Source organism: Balaenoptera ricei, chromosome 11 (assembly GCF_028023285.1).
Source record: "Balaenoptera ricei isolate mBalRic1 chromosome 11, mBalRic1.hap2, whole genome shotgun sequence".
In the NCBI taxonomy this organism is placed as follows: domain Eukaryota; kingdom Metazoa; phylum Chordata; class Mammalia; order Artiodactyla; family Balaenopteridae; genus Balaenoptera; species Balaenoptera ricei.
Genome location: NC_082649.1, coordinates 99,959,905 through 99,980,951, shown reverse-complemented (window position 1 = coordinate 99,980,951; position 21,047 = coordinate 99,959,905). Strand labels below are relative to the sequence as shown.

At 49.0% G+C, this 21,047-nt stretch overlaps 1 protein-coding gene across 1 annotated transcript in view; it reads right to left on the bottom strand.

Annotated features, from left to right (window-relative positions):
- The window catches only part of IRAK2 (interleukin 1 receptor associated kinase 2), a 58,228-nt gene extending 39,575 nt beyond the window's left edge, over window positions 1-18,653 (bottom strand). Inside the window, exons 1-2 of the mRNA XM_059940367.1 lie at window positions 18,480-18,653; window positions 9,592-9,774 (exon numbers count right to left, since the gene is read on the bottom strand). Of these exons, the coding sequence (XP_059796350.1) occupies window positions 9,592-9,774; window positions 18,480-18,573 (277 nt within the window). The 5' untranslated portion in view covers window positions 18,574-18,653. The remainder of the gene's footprint in view (window positions 1-9,591; window positions 9,775-18,479) is intronic.
- Window positions 18,654-21,047: the final 2,394 nt, after the last annotated feature.

Genomic DNA, 21,047 nt, shown 5'->3' with positions numbered 1-21,047 from the left:
AAAGATGAGAGGGATGAGCCATGGGAAGAATGCAAGGGAGCTGGGGAGGGACCAGCATTCTAAGGAGAAGGAATAGCATATGCAAAAATCCTGAGGAAGAAAACAGTTTGGTGCATCTCCTCAAATGAAGGATGACCCTAGTGGCTGAGTTGAATGAATGCGGGGGAAAGTAGCCAAGATGAGGTGAGAGAACTGGGCAAGGGTTAGTCCACGTGAGATCTCGTAGGCCATGGTTAGGTAGAACCTTAAAATAAACCCCTTTGAACTGAGGTACCCAGTAGCTGAGACACGGCTTACCGAATAGTCATTTGCTCCCTCTCAGACCCCAGCCTCCCTTGCAGTTAGGCTGGGGCCACGTGACTGGTTCTGGCCAATGGGTTTTAAGTGGAAATGCTACTGTCACTTCCTGGACAAAGCAATTAAGAGCTGGCGAGCCTCGTCCATCTGTCTCTTCCCCTCCACAGTGACCCTGGAAGCCGTGCATTCCCAATGGCCTGCCGAGTGCAAGAAGGCAGGAGCCAGCACTGGACTCGGAGAAATTGATTCTTTGCTGTGTTGAACAATTGAGATTTCTGGGTTTATCTGTGACCGCAACATAACGTAGCCCATCCAGATTAATGGGTAACCTCGACATGTGTGCAAAGCTCGTAACCCAGAGGAGCTGCTTACGACCGCATTGCACAGAGCGGGAGCTCAGTAAACCGCAGCTCCTCTCCCTCCAGCTCCCACCCGTCCTCTCTGAAAAACTGGGGGTTGGTTTAGAGGTACCACACACAAGCCCCTCTGTCCATGCTCACATTTACTCCCAAGAAACCCACAGTGATTAAAGCCTCGCTCTTTTCCAGTGGAATAACTAATGCACAGAAGGACAGTCAGAAGACCATCCTGAGCCACACAGCAAGGATGTTAGAAGAGCCTCGCATCGCTTATGTTCTGAAGCGCCCCCATTTATGAGAAAAGCAGACAGGGCAATGTCTATGCCTATTTTTCAGAGACTTGATGCCATCTAGTGACCTCCCCCAGCAGGGGTTAAGGTCACGCAGACCTGCATCCCTTTCCAGCCCATTGCTTACTTGCTGTGTGGCTTTGGGCAAGTTACTTAATCCCTGCACCTCAGTTTCCTCATCTGTATAATGGGAATAGCGAGATTTGTGAGATAAGATGCTTGCCTGGCACATATTAGGTGCTAAATACAAGTTATGACTAGCATTCAGATAACAGTGACTCCTGGCCAGGACTTTGGGGGGGGGGGGCGGGTCTTGGCCCTGTGCAGTGCCACGCCCAGGGGCAAGTCTCCAGGGGCCCCAGGGTCTGAGTCCTTCCCAAGCTTTTTTGTTCCCTAGTGGTAGGAAAGGGGCGGATGTTGGGAAAACTTCCAGGAGAACACACACAAGCCCTGTCTGGCCCTTGCAACAGCTCAGCCTCTTTGGGAGAGAAAGGGTGTGTTCTCTTCCATTTCACTTTAGGCAACAGATAGAAATTCCCCATGCAGTGAAAGCCCAGCTCCAGGAAGGAAATGACTTTGGCTGAGCTGCCAAACCAAAAGTTAGAAACTGTGAAAGCTGCACAACCAAGAAGAGACTGCGTGAAAATTGGGAAACTTGAAAGAAACTCCCAGGAAGATGGTAGCAGCAGATGGGAAGATGAAACCTTGGTCGCCTCCCTTGGAGTCCCTTCAGGTTCCAGAAGCTTCTTGCTTTCCTACTCAGTTGACACCTGGAACTTCACAGGCCCCTGTTCCCCACTGTGGCCAGAGCAACGGGGTTACTCCCAGGTAGAAGCCCTCGAAAACCTTCCCTACACTCCTGATGAAAGTAGACCTGACCACACCCACGCACTGCTCCTTCCCACCACCGGGCCTTTGCACGTGCTGTTCCCTCTGCCTGGATATGCCTGTGTGGTCGGCCCGCCAGTCCTTTGAATGGAGGCTCAAGTTTCAGTTCCTTGGGGAAGCTTCCCCAGGTGAGATCAAACCTTCCCCTCTCCCACCCTCCTACCTACCTACCCACCTGACCTACACTTCTTTGAGCACTCCTGCTGTGGTTGGGTACATGTCTCTGTGCCATCATCCTGTTCATACCCGTCTCCCACACTAAACTGTAAGCTCCTTGAGGTCTTTGTCTGTATTTGTCTGTATTTGTCTGTATTTCCACTGCTGTGTCCCCGGCACCTAGCACACAGCAGGCACTTGATAATATGTCTCAGTTCACTACTGACTCTCTTGTCCAGATTTCGTGTATCTAACTCTCTATGGGGAGGAACGAGGGAGAGTGTCACCACACGAATCAGGCACACCTGGTTTCGAGCCTCCATGCTCAGAGTTAGAGCCATCGGACCCCCGCCATCGGCAGGCTCAGGTCCCCTGCCTGCCTCAGTGGCGTTTAATCAGCTCAGGAGCTCAGCCGTGATGACAGCCGACCTGCCTCTGGCTGGAAGCCACAGCTCTGATACCTCGGCCTCTGCCTTGATTCCAGCCCCTGAGACCCTGGGGCCTGGCTCACAGCTCTCTCCCTAACTAAGCCTGGTGGTCGGGAAACGTCCCCCTCAGGAGTAGGACTCTCACGTTTGAAGCCCCAGGGGGATGGTTGGCCCTAGGCCCCAGGGTCAGACTCTCCTGACGCTGAATGCTGACCTGGCCATGCAAATGCTGCCCCTGATCCCCCAGACTCTCTATAATGAGGCTCCCCTGGGATGCCCAGCAATTGCACCATGGCCACCGTTTTACCAGAGCAGTGATTCCCACAGTGTATTGGTTCCATGGGAATATTAATAAGTATCAAATGAAAAGGGGGCTCTGTGGTCAAATGTAAATGGAAAACACTGACCTAAATAGATTTCTTTGCTCTAGAACTTATCAGAGCCTTAAAACGTTGGGTGTGCATTGTGACTCTCCAAAGGTAGGGGGCACTGATAAAGCATACAGATTTCCCAAGGTTAGTTATTCATGAACCCTTTAGTTGCATGGGGTAACTTGCTGGAGCACATGTCTGGGGCATGTGATTTGGGAAATGCTACTCTGCACCATGACTCGCCCTGCGGACGTCCTATGCACACAGTACTTTCCCCATCACAAAAAAACATTTTTCAATCAGGACACAAAGGCAGCATTCCTCTTCCTGTCCTGACCCAGAGACTGGGGCTTCATCCAAGACCCAGCTCTTCCCTGTGGGCTCAGAAGAGCCTGGAGATGTGAAGACATCCAAGGAAGACCACTTTATGACTGGTCTTTGCCAGAAGTCGGGAGGTGAAAGTGGACAGGGGAGGGTAAGAAAGGGCAAGTAAACGAAGCTTCACCTTACAAAGTGAAGCATCAAGAGGCACTGCCTAGGGCTAATGGAAAAATAATTAAAAGTTAGAAAAACGACCTACAGACCCATAGAGGAGCTGAAGAGGGAGAGGAGGTATGTAGAGCCAAATCCTCGTCTAGGAAGTTAATGGATAACATATAAATTGATATATATGAAAAGAAAAGGAGAAGCACATTATTTAGCGATGGTACAAATGTGGTAGAGAATAGCCATTCCCCTTGTCTTCCTACATTCTAGAAGTTTTAGCTAGACATATGGCTGCTAAAAACCACATTTTTTAGCTACTGCCAGACTCCCTTTGCAGCTAATTGTGGTCATGTGACTAGGTTCTAGCTAATAGAACTTAGTGAAGTGATAAAGCGCATCTTCCAGATTGTACCCTTAGATGGAAAGAAAATCCCCTCCCATTCCTGCCGCCCGGAATGTGGAAAAGAGAGGAACAGCAGGAGCGAGTATCTCAAACCACAAGATGGAAGCCACATGCGCCGGGCAGCAGAATAAGGTAGAAAAAAAGCTTGAATCCCTGACACTGTGGGTCCACCCTATCAGCTTTAGGTTGCCGACACACACACTACTAGTGGAAAGAAACCCTCTTTTAGTTTAACCTATTGTTGTTTTGGCCTTTCTTACCGGAGCCAAATCAATATAATAATGCTCCAGGTGGCAAGGACCCAGATATTGCAGACTGGAAAGCTGATTACCGTTCTTATACCAAAGCAAAACCGTCACCTGTGACCCTCGGAAGGCAGTCCATGTGCTAAGAGCACCCGTAACTCTAAGGGGAGAAGTTGAAAATGTTCTGAATGTTGGTGTATGTTGCTTCTCTTTTAGGGACCTCCAACAAAGGGAGAAGAACTCCACTGGAGCCAGACCATGTTCAAGCAGAGATGAAAAGGAAGACTCTCGGCCTGTAGTGGACAATCCAAGTTGACCAAGAACCCCCTTGTCAGGGGCCCTGAAGGGTCAGCCACAGCAGGAGGTGATACCATGGCCCCAACCTTTCTAATCCCCACTCCACCTTTCTCAGTCCACTGATGAACTTCAGGAGGGGCTCTCTGCCAGACACAGAGCCCAGAAACAAGAGTCAAAATAAGAGTGCTTCCGTCCCATCCAAGCTATTGTTTCAGGTGGCCTCGAGGGAGGCTCCAGGCATGCACCTTCAATTAGGAGGAGAGGGGGGCAGGCCGAGCACACAGGCCACCAAGTGAAAGAAAAAACCTTTCAGGGATAAGAACTAAGCTACCTAGGCTAGATCATCAGCTGTGGTTATCACACAGAGAACTGATGAGAAGCCAAGAGACCATATGCTTCTAGCATTCTGAGAGACCTGTGCGGCCAAAGAAGCCACAGTCCTGGTGTGACAAAAGCCGGCCATTATTTGACGCCGCAGCTCCTCCCAGGCGCCCAAACCCCTCCCCCAGCAGGAAGTGGGCTGTGAAAGCCGTGCAGCCCACCCGTAAGGGCAGCCTCTCCAGTTCCCACTTCCGCTGAGGCCACGGGCATGCTCCCCCAACGCCTACCCAACCCCCCAAGACAGAGCCAGAAGTCAGAGAACCAGGTGCTGGATCAGCGGTTCTTAAACTTTTATCTGCACCTGAATACCCTGGAGGGAGACTCAGGACCCCACCCCCGGAGTTTCTGAATCGGCAGCTGAGGTAAGGCCTGAGAACCTGCGTTTCTAACAAGTTCCCAGGGGATGCTGATGCTTAGACATCTGGGGAACACGCTGTGAGGGTCACTGGTCAACGGAGAAGAACAGGGGCTGCCATAGGGAACACGCTGTGAGGATCACTGGTCAACGGAGAAGAACAGGGGCTGCCATAGGGAACACGCTGTGAGGATCACTGGTCAACGGAGAAGAACAGGGGCTGCCAGATGCACCAGACAGAGGACTCGCTCCCCGTGCCAGAGGACACTCCGAGGGTGCACATGGATATCTGGGTGGCCCAAAGCAGAGGGCTGCAGGAAGACAGCGGTCCCTCCAGCACGTATCCCCTCCTCTTCTAGAGTAACAGACGCTTTAGCGGTGCACACAGGCTCCCAGCTACAGATTCCATTTCCCAGCCTCCCCTGCAACTAGGCGTGCTCATGTGACCAGTCCTGGCCAACGGCCTGGGAAGGGAGGTTATGTTGCAGCTTCCAGGGGGCCGTGCCCTTCTTGTAGGCTGGAAGGCACGTGTGGAGGCACAGAGTAGCCATCTCAGGTATGAGCTGGCAGCCAGCTGTCCCAGACAGCAGAGCAATGAAAACGAAAGAAACTGGTCCTTGACACTGGGCAGCTGCCCTATGAGCCCTGGGCAGCTTGGACTGTCACAGGAGAGAGAAATAAACGTCTGTCTCATTTAAGTCACTACAGCCTACCCTTAGTAACAGCAATGAACCTGGGATGATAATACAAGAAGCCACCAAGAAACAGCTAAAAGAGTAAGATGGTTGACACTGGCAAGCAGATTTGCCAGAAGAAGGAATGGTAAGCCTTCTGCACTAATTTATTCTAATTCTTATAACATTTAATGTTTGACAATTGAACAATAATGATCTTGGCAATTAAGGCTGAGAAGATACCAAGGAACAGAGACCCACACACCCAGCTCTCTACACAATGGGGCTAGCAGCCCCACAGGACACGATTTCGAGAGACTGGACACACATGTGGCCCCCAGGGAACCCCACACTCCACCTTTCGGTTCACGTACAACCTACGGAAGGCCTCTGCTAAATGCAAATATATTCCCTGGAGTCATAAGTCTCTGAGGACAACACTTTGTCTCTGGGACTTTTGGTATCTGGTTTTCAAGCTCTGTTTTATTCAAACTTATTCTTAAAGCTCTCTAAGAAGTGGTGGGCAGAAGTCAGGTTCTCAAACTGCTGGGGGCAACTGAGCAAGTTCATAAACAATCTTCAGCAAGTAAATGCAAAATAATAAGGTTTAACTAATGTTACAATTAGGGAAGGGAAAACTGACCGGTTGGAATAACAGAAACTTAATATGCTTCACACATGCCCTCCATACTCACTTCCAAAAAGTGACCAAGATTTATGGCACTTTTTCTCCCTAATGAAAAACAAACAAACAAACAAACAAAAAAACCCAAGATACAGAAAGGGGAAGTGACTTGCCTGAGGATTGAAGGCAATAGTGACAACACAACCGAACTCCCAAAACAAAAGTGGATGGGGAGACAGGCTTGAACCTCTCTTCCTCAGGCAATTTTAATCAGGAAGGCTAAGCAGCAGAGAAAAGAGGATTGGGGAACACCGGTGGACTCTCACAGCCCTGAGAGGTCAGAGGAGGTTGGAACCGGAAAACAGGGAACTGAGTAAAGTTGTAAGAAGTAAGAAGAAAGGATGACAGACAAATATCACTGTTTCCTGGAAGCCCAAACACCGAGTGCAGTGAAGTTCCCGTGAGAGAAGCTAAGAATGAGGGCTCTGATCCAAACGCGCCTGGGTGTGACCAGACCTGTGCCCTTGGGGGAGGCTCTGAGCCGTTCCTGACCTCCGTGTCCTCGGGGGGAGAAGGGGCTCCTTAGATCGCCCACATCGAGGGGCTGCTGGGAGGAGCCACGCTCAGCGCCTGGTGCCGCAAAAGTGCCCAGTCAGTGTCAGCTTCAAACAGAGTGTCACGCTGCAATGAGTGTGTTTCTTTGAATCTGGCACTATGTTGTGCGCTGACCTCAAATCGTTAAGAATATGTTCGAGGTTAGTCAACAGCCAGGTTCTGACGTCAGTGGCAAGTTGGTGTGTCCAGTGAGAGGCCTGTGTCTCAATCCCCAGTACGTCTCCGCCCACAGGCCTCGGAACACCCCTGCAGCATCCCAGTGCCCTGCAGAGACAAAACCGGCGTCCCCCTCCCCAAAGTGGCCTGAGCAGGAGGCCTGGTCCCTCCATTCTGACTGTACCGGACCCAGGGGCTTTCCCGCTCCCCCTCTGCAGCCCCCCCTCTCCACACCTACCTCTCTCCCTCTCTCCCTCTCTCCCTCTCTCTCTCTCTCTCTCTGGCATCCTTGGGTGCGCATGAATTTCCTCACCTCTTTTTGAACCCATTAAGAGTTTATCACTGGACTTCCCTGGTGGCGCAGTGGTTAAGAATCCACCTGCCAATGCAGGGGACACGGGTTCGAGCCCTGGTCCGGGAAGATCCCACATGCCGCGGAGCAACTAAGCCCGTGCGCCACAACTACTGAGCCTGCGCTCTAGAACCCGCGCGCCACAACCACTGAGCCCACAAGCCACAACTACTGAGGCCCACGCGCCTAGAGCCCGTGCTCCGCAACAAGAGAAGCCACCGCAACGAGAAGCCCGCGTACCACAACGAAGAGTAGCCCCCGCTCACCACAACCAGAGGAAGCCTGCACGCAGCAACGAAGACCCAACGCAGCCAAAAATAAAATAAATTAAAAATAAATTTAAAAAAAAAAGAGTTTATCACTAATTCTCTCAAAACATGAAAAGTATGTGAAGGCACATCTACTCAATAATCAGTGCTACCACGTGCCAGGTTCTGGGGATGCAGACAAGCCAGAGAGGGGTCTGCAAGCAGCTACACAGGATAGGCATTGGTCGCACCAACCAACCGATGTGGCATGGGTCTGAGCAGGTCTCCACCTGTAAGGCCACCCTGGTGTCTCCTGATTTATCTCTGAGGGTGGAGGTCTCTAAGCCCCCACTCCTCCTCCTGGAAGCCCTCCCTGATTTAGGCAGGCAGGTGCCGAACTGAGGTCTGTTGGTTCAGCCAGGTTATTCCCAGCTCAGGAACCCCAGCCAGGACAGCTCCAGGGCCCACAGTGTCTTCCACAGGCCTCTGGGGCTCTGAATGCCCTGCTCTCTACCTCCTACACCAGCTCTATGCTAGTTCCTGCAACACCCCAGGCCTTTGCACAAGGGCCTTTGTCCCCTCTCCGCTGGGCTTTCTTACTCCAGCTCTTCACGTGGCTGTCTTCTTTCCATTCCTCCTCAGACTGGCCTTCCATGACAATCGTGTTCTAGAAGGCTCCCCTACCTTGTCACTCCATCTCATTATTTTTACTTGTTTTCCTGTCTACTGACTGTCTCCTCATGACTATGCTCTCCACGAGGGCAGAGGACCTATCGCTTTGCCCACCTGTATTCCAGGACCTCGGACAGCACCAGGCACTGGCCAGGGGCTCAGTGAGTACCTGTGAGAAGTCTGGCTCACTGTCCCACACTGAAGGGGTCTCTTTGGGGACATGGCGGGGGGCCCAGGTGGAGATAATCAGCCCCTCATCCCCCTGCCTCTGCTGAGCACTGGCTGAACACCAGGCCCTTGACATGTTCTATTTCTTCAATTTCACAGACACCCTGCAAGGTAGGGAGGTATTATTTATTACCTGCTAAATACATTCCCACCATGGTTGTATTCTCCTGTAGGAGGACAATTTGGTAATACTGGTATTGATATCAATCAAAACTTAAAATACACAAACCTTCAGCCCAGCCATTCCAATATTGGAAAGTCATCCCACGCGAGATTCACATGTGTGCAAACGGGGTGCACATCCCAACACTGTACACAAGAGGCAACTGATGGAAGCAACCTGAACACCTATCAATAAATCATGGTACATCTGTCAAAGGAATACAATGCGGCTGTTGAAAGAATGTCTCAATATGAAACAATCTGCAAGATCGGCTGCTAGGTGAAAATAAAGGGGACCGCCAAGTGCACGGTATTCTCTCTACTGTCTGTATTAAAAAGTGTTGTAGACACATACATACATTTGCCTAGAAAATCTCTAGGAAGGTAGATAAGAAATTGTGACTAGTGGTTACTTCTTGGGATGCCAAATTGGGAAACAGGATGAGGACGTAAATAATTTTTACTGTAGACTTTCTTGAATTTTTATGTTATAGATATTTTTAAATTTCTATTTATTTATTTTTGGAACAGAGGACAAAAATTTTAAAGGTGCAAAAAGACTGACAATAAAGTCTCTCTCCAACACCTGGTTCCCTGGCCACCCGATTCCTCTCCCCAGGGGTGACCACCATTACTAATTTCTTACTTGGATGGTAAACTCTTTCATTCAAATTTTTTTAAGATTAAGAAAGGTTTTCTAATTTTATTTATTCATTTATTTTTACATTTTGGCCGTGCCGAGCAGCATGCGGGATCTTAGTTCCCCGACCAGGGACCAAACCCATGCCCCCTGCAGTGGAAGTGCGGAGTCTTAACCACTGGACCACCAAGGAAACCCCAAGAAAGGTTTTAAGGTGAGAGGGCACAGCTCACGCTGGCTGCGAGGGGGCCTTGGTAACTCACAGTTGAGGATGATCTGGGCGGCACGGTAGAGCTCTAGATGGCACAGGAGGTCCAGCAGCTGCTGGACGGTGGCCTGCCGCATGCTCCACCACCACAGCAGCTCGCGCGTGATGCTCACGCCCTGCGCCCGCTCCATGGACTTGATCTTCCGCAGCTGGGTCAGGTCTGTGATCACATAGGAGGCTGGAAGGCAAGCAAGAAGGGATGCTTAGAGCCAGAAGGGCAGCCCCTCCACCAGAGGGTCACCATGCTGGCCCACCCAGCTCTGTCCACCACAAAGCCGCCTGGCCCCATCCTACCTGAAACTCCACCAGGAGCTGGGGTCCACAGGCGGCCCAAGTCATTCAGTGCCCGCGGGGACCAGCACACTCACACTTGAAGGTAAATGTCAACTTGGTTGCCACACAAGACTTAGGAGAAAGACCAGTGGACGAGAGGGCCAGGGGCCTTGAGGTTTAGCTGCTTATTTGCTACGTGCAAGTCACTTCCCCAGTGGGATGGGAGCCTCGGTTTCCTCAACTGTAATAGAGAACTTCCCTTCCAAACAGAAGCCTCGTGTAGGCAGAGAGTTTTCTCTGTTCCGTTCACTGTTAGATCCTCAGAACAGAGAAAAGTGCCTGGCACAGAGTGGGGGCAGGGCCAGGACCAAAGTGAGGCAGAGGAGGCACCCAAGGGGCAAATTTTAAGGAGGTGCTCATTCTCGGGGCTGGTCCTGCACCTGAAGCAGCCAGAGAGTAGGTGCCTCCTATCATTTTGCCTTGGGCACCCCATTCTCCTCATCTCTAAGTCCCAGCCCTGGCAGGGGGAACTGAATGAATGAATGAATGAGTGAATGAATGAATCCACAGCCCACCATCCTCACAGAACTGCTAGAAGGAGCAAGAGAGCTATGGATCTAAAAGCACTTTGCCAACTCTGAAGCACTGTACAATTTGCAGGGGGCTACTGTCCGCAATACTAAAACTAATGCATTCCTTCTTTTCATTTTTTATTATAAAATGGCTGCTCATTAAAGAAAACTTGGAAAAATGCAGGGGAAAAAAGCTAATAAATGACACAGCATCCCACTAGGGTACTTTCCCTTTCCAAAAGTCTCCCCACCACACGCACAGGTGTGCTTCTGGATGCAGTTACTGCCGGGCCGTAAGTAAGACTGTGCATCCAGGCCTTATTTACTAACATTATACCATAAGCATCTTCCAAGTTGGTACAAGCTCTTCATACATGGAATTTTTGAACGGTCACATAGTATTCTGCTGAGTTTCCTGAAGTGAGGGAGGCATTTTTTATTCCCCTAAACCAGGACTAAAATAATCGGACTTCAGTCCCAGGATTTCAGAAATCGTGGAGCAGATATCTACGTGAACATCACATCATACATTCATTCAACAAAATATTATTGAGCTCCAGGCCTGTGACAAGCTCTAGAGATACAGTGGTGAGTCAACCAGAAGCCCAAGGAGCTTTTCTGTTTGAAAAATACAAACATAAGTGAACTGAGTGGGGAAGAGGAAGACAAGAGACCACGCCTACGTAATGAAGGGGCTCAAAGGCCAGGCTACAGTTTGAACCTGACCCTAAGAGCCACGGACACCAGGACACCACGGAAGACCTCAGAGCCAGGGAGGGACGCGGTCATATTGTACAGTCCCTGTCCCTCTGGAGGAATGGGGAAGGTTGTGACAGCCTCCCACAGAGAGAAAGCCTCTGGGAGAAGTGCCCTGTTAGGGATGGAAAGTTCTTGAGTTGTAACTTTAGTCACTGGAAACCCCAGGCCAGATTCCTGGTCCATGGGAAGTGATGTCAGCAGGGTCAGGGGCTGCCTCCAGCAGCAGAGAGAAAAGCGTAGAGGGAAGAGGAAGGAACCCCTTCCCCCCAGCCCTCCCTGCACACGAGCTCTGTTCGTGGGCTCACCTCCCACTCTCCGAGGCAGCGTGATGTCATGGGAAGAACAGAAGCCCAGGGCCGCCCCTGGGGCTCCATTGCGGCAGCAGAAGCCAAGCCCAGCCCTCACGTCCGTGGGCTGCACTTTCCTCACAGGCAATGCAGGAGGAAGAAGAATTAAACCCAGAGGTGCCTTGCAATGTGGACGTTGTAGCTCCGTGAAAGTGGCATCTCTTATGGTGTTGACCTGTCAGCATTTAACACCCTTGAAACAGGGTCAAGACAAGATAGAGACCTCAGGGATGAGTCACTGTCGAGCGCCCTGCTGAGTTCATGGCTCTTTGCCCAACACACACCAGTAATACCTGGTCGTTACGGAACATTTGGAAAACGGGAGAAAATCAAAGCCCCCGTGATCATCCCACTTGGAAGACCCCAAGAAAAGCACCGGTTATACTCTTGCTTCTAATCTTCCAGACTTGTCTATTAGATATAAAAATACATGCTTATGTCAGCAGGATGGTACAGTGGTGGGTTCAGGGCCCAGACTCTGGATTCTGAGTCCTGGTTTCAAATCTTCTCTCTGCTACTTACTTCCCACGTGCTTGGGGAAGGCCCTTCACTTCTCGCCGTGCCTCAGTTTCCTCATTTGCAAATGAGGAAAACAACAGCACCTGCCTCAGAGGTTGTTGTGAGGATTAGATTAGTTATATGTATAGAATAATATGTATGTGATATAAATGTTCACTGCAGCTGTTAAGCCATCTGCACTCTATGAAAACCTGCTTTTATCCCCAATGGTTAACACTACGTGGTGACCATCCCCAGACCTCCTGGTCTGACTTCCTGAATCCTGCAGGACGCAGTAGACAACCTTGCCCATCTTCAAAGCCCTCTGGAGCAGAGACGGCACGGCCTCCTGAAGTGATCTGCCCTCACCCTCGAGTGAAATGCCCTTTGTCCGGACTAACCAGACTCTTTCCTGGTTGAGGGAAGGGGAAAGTGTCTTGTCCCTTAAGCCTCTCAGCAACTCATCCTCATTTTACAGATGAGGAAACTAAAGGCTCAGAGAGAGGCAGTCACTCGCCCGAAGCACATAGCTGGGCAGGGACAAAGCGGGCCTGTGCACAAAGGCTGGCACGTGCATGAGACAGCAAGATGGAGAGCCGTCCAACAGAGGAAGCCCTGCCCCAGGGTCCCTCGGAATACACCTGGGGTGAGTGAAGCTGTGAGCAGCCTGGTTTCCCCCAAGGGCAAAAGTGAACGCAGCCACAATCATAGGAGAATGAGCAGGAGGCAGCCACATTATCTGCCAAAATTGTCAAATCCAAAGAGTGTGCGTATCTGTGGCTGTGTGGTTTTCTGAATCACTTTATGGATTTTTCCACCTCCACTCCCCAGTATCACAATCAGCCCCAAGGGATGATCTCTTCTAAAATGATGCACATTATCTGTAATAGTCAAAAACTAGAATGTCATTTTAAAAAAAAAGAATAAATTGTGGAATATGCAGTAGGATTTTTCAACCTCAAAAAAAAAAAAAGACTCGCAGAAACCGAGACTCTTTAGGACTGGAAGGACAGTCACAGTCGCTTACTGTGCGGAACAGAAAACCATGGAGTGCTGTGACTTGCCAAGGAGCTGCTACCTGGGGGGCACGGCTGGCTCCCAGCCCAGTGACCTGTGACCCAGCACGGAGAGCTGGCCAAGTATGGGCTCCAAGCCATCCCGTGTCCCCACCGTTCCCACATCCTTCAGCCCATCATTCATTCAAGTGGCACTGAGTGTCTGCCCACTGGCCGGGCACTGCCCCAGACACTGGGAATACAGGAGCAAACTAGATGGGTGATGTCCCTGCCCTCATGGCGCCGACATTCTACAGGGAGAGACAGACATAAACCAATAAGGAACAAGGTCAAAGCATGTTAAGAGGAATGAAGAAAATAAAACACGTTGATAAGATAAAGAGGAAAGGGGGACAGGGTCGGCCTCTCAAACAAGGTGACATATGAACTGAGAAATGAAAGACTATGGCCCCCAAAGATGTCAGTGTCCTAAACCCCAAAACCTGTGAATACGGTACCTTACATGACAAAAGGGACTTTGCAGAGGGCATTAAGTTAAAGATTTTGAGATGAGATTATCCTGGATTATCTGACTGAGCCCAGGGGTCCTTATCAGAGGAAGGCAGGAGTATCCGATTCAGAGAAGATTATGACAGAAGCAGAGGTCAGAGAAAGAGATTTGAAGATGCTACCCCGTTGTCTTTGAAAGTGGAGGAGGGGCCACAGGCCAAGGGATGCAGGCAGCCTCTAGAAGCCAGTGAAGGCAAGGAAATGGATTCTCCCCTAGAGCCTCCAGAAGGACAGCTGCCCTGCCAACGCCTTGATTTTAGGACTTCTGACCTCCAGAACTGTAACACAATAATGGCTGTTTTTAAACTATCAAATTTGTGGTAATTTGTTACAGCAGCAAGAGGAAACTAACAGAGACTAGAAAGCTAGGCATGTGGAGGACAGAGCGAAGAATGTCCCAGACAGAGGAAACAGCAAGTACAAAGGCCCTGAGTCTGGACCAAGGAGGCCAGTTTGGCTGGAGCAGGGTGGGCATGAGAGGGTGTTGGAGGAGAGGAGGTCAAAAGTCACTGGCGCTCAGACTGTGCCAGACCGGGCAGGCCTGGTGAGGGATTTGGATTATAACCTAAATCACAGTGGGCAGCTCCTGAGGACCCTGAGCAATTCTGGTGTCTCCAAGCCCTAAGGAGTCAGAGGTATTCTCCTCAGAGGATGTACAAATGCACATGAAGAGACGCCCAACATCATTAGTCATTACAGAAATGCTAAGCAAAACCAGAGCAAGAGGCACTTCCTTGGTGGTCCAGTGGTAAAGAATCCGCCTTCCAATGCAGGGGACACAGGTTTGATCCCTGGTCAGGGAACTAAGATCCCACATGCCGCGGGGCAGCTAAGCCCGCGTGCCACAACTACAGAGCCCACACGCCCTGCAGCCTGTGCGCCACAACTAGAGAGAGAAAACCTGCATGCCACAACTAGAGAGAAGCCCGAGTGCCACAGCGAAGAGCCCGCACGCCACAACGAAAAGATCCTGCTTGCCTCAACGAAGAACCTGTGTGCCTGCATCTAAGACCCGACGCAACCTAAATAAATAAATAGATAAATAGATAAACACAGCAAGAAACCACTTCTCACCTGCTCAGATGGCTACAAACTCAGAACGACAGACGATGACAAGTGTTGCGGGGAGGGGACGTGGAGAAATTAGGACCCTCACACATTGCTGGTGGGAATGTAAAATGGTACTCGCATTTGCAAAAACAGTCTGACACTTCCTCAAAATGTTAAACATAGAGTTACCCTATGACTCAGTAATTCCCCTCCTAGGTATCAACCCAAGGGAAATGAAAACATAAAGGCACACAAAGACGTACACAAATTGTACACAGGAGCGTTATCCATAATAGCCAAAAAGTGGAAAGAACCCAAATGTCCATCAACTGTCAGAAGAATAAATAAAATGCAGTACATCCATACGATGGAATGTTATTCAGGAATAAATAAAAAGAAATTGGGACTTTCCTGGTGGTCCAGTGGGAAAGAATCTGCCTTGCAATGCAGGGGACGCAGGTTCGACCCCTGGTCAGGGAACTAAGATTCCCACATGCCTCGGGGCAACTAAGCCGGTGCACCACAACTACTGAGCTCGCGCGCCTCAACTAGAGAGCCTGCTTGCCGCGAAACTACAGAGCCCACGTGCCTTGGAGCCTGTGCGCCACAACTAGAGAAGAGAAAACCCCACACACCACAGCTAGAGAGAAGCCCGTGTGCCGCAACGAAAGATCCCACGTGCCACAACTAAGACCCAACGCGGCCAAAAAATAAATAAAATAAATAATAAATAAATCTTAAAAAAAAAAGAAATTAAGCACTGATACACGCTATGACATGGATGAACCTTGGAAACATGCTAAATAAGTCAGTCACAAAGGACTACATATTGTATGATTTATTCCATTTATATGAAATGTCCAGAATAGGCAATGCCTAAAGCTGGGGGGAAATGGGCGATGTGTGTGAGAGTGCTGGGGGAGACAGCTGAGGGGGACAGGGCTTCTTTCTGGGGTAATGAAAATGTTCTAAGATTGATTTGGAGACGGATGCACAACTCTGCATATACTAGATGCCACTGAATTGTACACTTTAAATGGGTGAATTGCATGGTAGGTGAATTATACCTTAATCAAGCTGTTTTTTAAAGAAAGTCATAAACAGAGAACAGACTAGTGGTTGCCAAGGGGGAGGGGGTGTGGGGGAGGGATGGATTGGGAGTTTGGAATTAGCAGATTCAAACTAATATATATATTGACAGAATGGATAAACAACAAGGTCCTACTGTATAGCACAGGGAACTATATTCAATATCCTGTGATAAACCATAATGGAAAAGAATTTTTAAAAAGAATGTGTGTGTGTGTATATATATATATGTATAACTGAATCACTTTGCTGTACAGCAGAAATTAATACAACATTGTAAATCAACTATACTTTAATTTTTTAAATTTTAGTAAAAAAAAAAAAAAGCCATAGGTGTGCCTTCTAAAATAGCAACAATATCCTAGAAACAGAAGTTGTTGTGGCCTTCACAATTGAGGCCAACATGGAAAACACTAGAGAGAGTCTCTTACACAAAGTGTTTGTCCACTGCCCAGGAAACAGTCGAAGTAGTTAAATCACAGATCATCTGAGCAAAGGGACACAGTGCAGTCTAGAAAATCAGATGGTGACAGACATTCTCAGAGGTGCCCTGACTTGTTACCAGGGACAGCCTCTGTGGGGAGGCCGAGGAGCAGGGAGGGGAAAGATATTTACTTTCCCCTCTGTCCCAGGGGCGTGATTTACACCATTTAACCCAGTACATCTGTTATTTTTTTCCACAAAAGAAGTTAATAAAAATACACACTGAAAGTAAAAGCCTAAATCCATGTTGCTAAAGAATATTGCTTGACAAGAAAAAATCATTGTGATATAGTTTAAGTGAAAAAAGCAGGCTAGTAGAATGTACAAAATGATACGATTTTTGGAAAACGTATATACATAAATAAATATGGTTAGTGAAAAAGACTAGAAAGCATAAGACACCCAGCACTCTGCTGGCACATAGTGAGAAGCCAATACACGTTAGCGGCTGCTGTTGTTATTATTACTATTGGCATCCAAATGGTAAGAATGGTATCCCTTATGGGGATATATATACACATAGAGCTGATTCACTTTCTTGTACAGCAGAAACTAACACAACATTGTAAAGCATTTATACTCCAATAAAGATGTGGAAAAAAAAAAAAAATGGTATCCTTGGGCTTCCCTGGTGGCACAGTGGTTAAGAATCTGCCTACCAATGCAAGGGACACAGGTTCGAGCCCTGGCCCGGGAAGATCCCACATGCCACGGAGCAACTAAGCCCATGCACCACCACTACTGAGCCTGCGCTCTAGAGCCCGCAAGCCACAACTACTGAGCCCACGTCCCACAACTACGGAAGCCTGCGCACCTACAGCCCATGCTCCGCAGCAAGAGAAGCCTCCGCAATGAGAAGCCCGCGCACCGCAACTAAGAGTAGCCCCTGCTCGCCGCAACTAGAGAAAGCCCGCGCGCAGCAACAAAGACCCAACATAGCCAAAAATAAATTAATTAATTAATTAATTTTTAAAAAAATACTCCCTCCAAATTAAAAAAAAAAAAAAAGAATGGTATCCCTGTGTGGTGGAGTTTGAGCTACTCTTAATTTCCCACAGTATTTTGCAATAAGTGTATTATTTTTGTGACTGGTTTAAAACAGGATTTCTGAACCTCAGCACTACTGACACTTTAGGCTGGATAGTTCTTTGTGGAGGGGGCTGTTCTGTGCATTGCAGGACGTTTGGCAGCATCCCTGGCCTCTACTCACTACATCCCCCAAGTTACGACAACCAAAAATGTCTCCAGACATCGGCAAATGTTCCCTAAGGGGGCAACGTCGCCCCTGGTTGAGAACTACTAGGTTAAAATATATATTATTTCCTCAAACTGGATGGATAAAAACATACATGTTCATTTTATTATTATTCTTTCCACTGTACATAAATATTATATTCCCTTTGTATGAATGGTATATATCATAATCTCAATTTTAAAGAAAATATAGATATTACTTTAAAAATAAAGTGGCACCAGTCACATTGACTTAAAACATGAACCTGAGAATAATTGTTAACACTTCCTTAATACTTACAAGAACCTCTGACACATAGGTGTCAAGTGCTTTTTATACAATTTCATTCCTCATAACCACCTCCAGTTTACAGATTAAGAAGCTGAGACTCAGAGAGGTTAAGCAACTTGCCCAAAGTCACCAGCTGGATGTGGTGGAGCCTGGAAGGCGCCTGAGGACCACACACGCAGCCTCCCCCAGGATGCCAAGCCCTCAGCCAATCACCAGGCACAAACAAACAAAATACACCAAGGAGTTACGATGTCCTGGCGGGGCCAGCCGCCGGGGTTCAGAGCCCAGTACGCCACTTAGCAACGCCATACCCTGGCCCCCCAAAGTAACTCTACCTTTAAAGCCGTTTCGTCGTCTGTAAGATGGGGTAAGAGAAATAGGCACTTTACAGGCCGTCGTGGGAATTAAATGAGATAATCGGTGTCAGGTGCTTACATCAGGGCCGGGCACACAGTAAGCACTAATCACTGCTAAGAGCGATCATTTTCGGCTTTACTGTAACAGCGAAGTCGAGCCAGTCATTAGCGACAGACTGAGTAACAGCAGAAATCCTCCGAGATCACCTAACACCTTCCAAATGACCACAGAGAGGGGGCAGCGCCTGCCCGAGGGCACACAGCGAGGCCCGGGTCCAGGATGGCAGCACAGAGAGCCTCTAGAATCAGGACCCGCGTAAACAGGCGGGGAGGGGGTTTAGCGGGGTTGGGGGGGTGCCCACTCACCGAACTGCATCCAGTCCCACTCGCTTAGCGCGTCCATGTTGCGGCACAGGTCGTCCAGCACCCAGGAGGGCAGCTGGTAGATGTAGCAGGACATGGCCGGGCTCCGAAGGCCGGCGGGCAGGCGGCGCGGACAACTGAGTCCTACGCGGCAGGACTCTGCTTCTTTACCGGCTGGCCGGTGGGCCCACCCAGCGCGTGCCGCCCGGGAAGTGGGCGGGGCTGGGGCTGGGCTTGGGCTCGACTGCCCCCCAGCGGCCACCGGGGGCGCGACGCCTCCCGGCCGGCTGGACCAGCGGCTGCGAAACCAAGAGGGTCAGAGCCGCCGGGAGGGGAAACAGGCCCAGAGGAGCGAGGGAACACGTGCAAGGCCACACGGGAATTCAGCGGCAGTCCCAAGAGACCTTCTGACTCCACCTCCAGGGCTTTTGGCCCTCTGCCACATATGATTCCTTCAAGAGCTAGTCTATTAATTACCTGCTATATGTGGGGCAATGTTCGAGGTGCTGGAGATGCATACGTGGAGAAAACTTACCAAAGTCCTTGTTTTCATGGGACTTACAATCTAGGCGGGGGTGGGAGTGGGGGAGGAAACGAGCAACAAATAATAACAGTATTGAATAGGTAAGTTACATGAAATGCTAAAAGGTGAAAATGCTATGGCAGGGGATGGGGGAAGGAAAGAAAAACAGGAATGAGGAGTTCAGAGCGAGCAGGGGGAGGACTGTATTAAATAGGGTAGTCAGGATAGACTGTGATTTTTTTTTTATAAATTTTATGTATTTATTTATTTTTTTGGCTGCATTGGGTCTTCGTTGCTGCACGTGGGCTTTCTCTAGCTGCTACAATCAGGGGCTACTCTTCATTGCAGTGCGTGGGCTTCTCACTGGGGTGGCTTCTCTTGATGCAGAGCATGGGCTCTAGGCCAGCGGGCTCAGTAGTTGTGGCTCACGGGCTTAGTTGCTCCGCAGCATGTGGGATCTTCCCGGACCAGGGCTCGAATCCATGTCCCCTACATTGGGGGGCGGATTCTTAACCACTGAGCCACCAGGGAAGTCCCTAGACTGATTTTAAGGGCTAATATTTATTGAGCAGCTACTATGTGCCAGGGACTGTTCTAGGTGCTGGGGTTCCCTCTGAAGAAAAAAGGACAGGGCTTCCCTGGTGGCGCAGTGGTTGAGAATCTGCCTGCCAATGCAGGGGACACGGGTTCGAGCCCTGGTCTGGGAAGATCCCACATGCCGCGGAGCAACTAGGCCCGTGAGCCACAACTACTGAGCTTGCGCATCTGGAGCTTGTGCTCCGCAACAAGAGAGGCCGCGATAGTGAGAGGCCTGCACACCGCGATAAAGAGTGGCCCCCGCTTGCCGCAACTAGAGAAAGCCCTTGCACAGAAACGAAGACCCAACACAGCCAAAAATAAATAAATAAATATATAATAAAAATAAAGGAATTCCTTTAAAAAAAAAGAAAAAAGGACAAAATCCCTGCCCTGCAGGAAGACACACAATAAGCAGTAAAAATGCTAAATAAGTAAATAATTTAGCACTGTAGAAGGTGATAGGTAATGTTTGGGAATAAAAATAGAGTATAGTAAAAGAGAGTAGGAGTAGCTAATTGCATTATTCATTGTCTTAGAAGGTGATAAATATTATTGGGGCAAAGCAGAATACGGTAAGAGGAACTGGGGGGCAAAGTGAATTATTGAATAGGGTAGAAGGAGAACATAATAACTAGTATTTATTAAGTATTTATGATGGGCAAACTTTACCAGGGTTGTTTTACTTACTCCTCACAATGACCTTATGTGTTACCCCCACTCTACAGATGAGGAAACTGAGGTACAGAGAAGTCAAATAACTTGCCTAAAATCATACAGGTACAAAGTGGCAAAGCTGGGATTTGAACCCAATCAGTCTGACCACTAGCCACAAGCTGCCTCGTTATTGCAATAACTACCGTTTATCTATACCTACAATGTGCTTTGCATAAATCATTTTATGTAACTCTCATAAGCCTATGCTTTTACACAGAAGTAAATGGGTTCCAAGAAGTTAGGCAGTATCATCTAAGGCACATAAGCAACTAGAGCACCACTTTGCAGCTGCAAACATCAGCTATGGAAAGAAGAAGGAAACTAAAAGGAAAGTGAGCAGCCCTGAGAACAAGCCCCAGCTCTGCTACCAACAGGTTTTGCAACCCTGGACAACTCATTTCACTTCTCGAGCCTCACTTTCCACATCTTTAAAGTGGGACTAATCATTCCTCCTGCTTAGAGCTGTGAGCGAAGGAAGTGGGTTAAATCAATTTACACAATTATAAACAGATTAGTTTATGAACAGTCGCTCATATATTGATTAAATCATTTTAGACAGGGTCTTCCTTGCACAGAGAATGTGATCCAAAAATGGTAGTCGCCATTGATAATATTGAAAAAGCGCCCACCGGCCTTGGGGTCCTATCAGGATTTGGGTCCTAGTTCAGTCACTGTCTCTGGCTCTTCATCCTTGAGCCAGTTTGCAGTTTTTTCTTTTGTAAATTGGGTATCCTGCTCCACCCACTTCGAAGGAT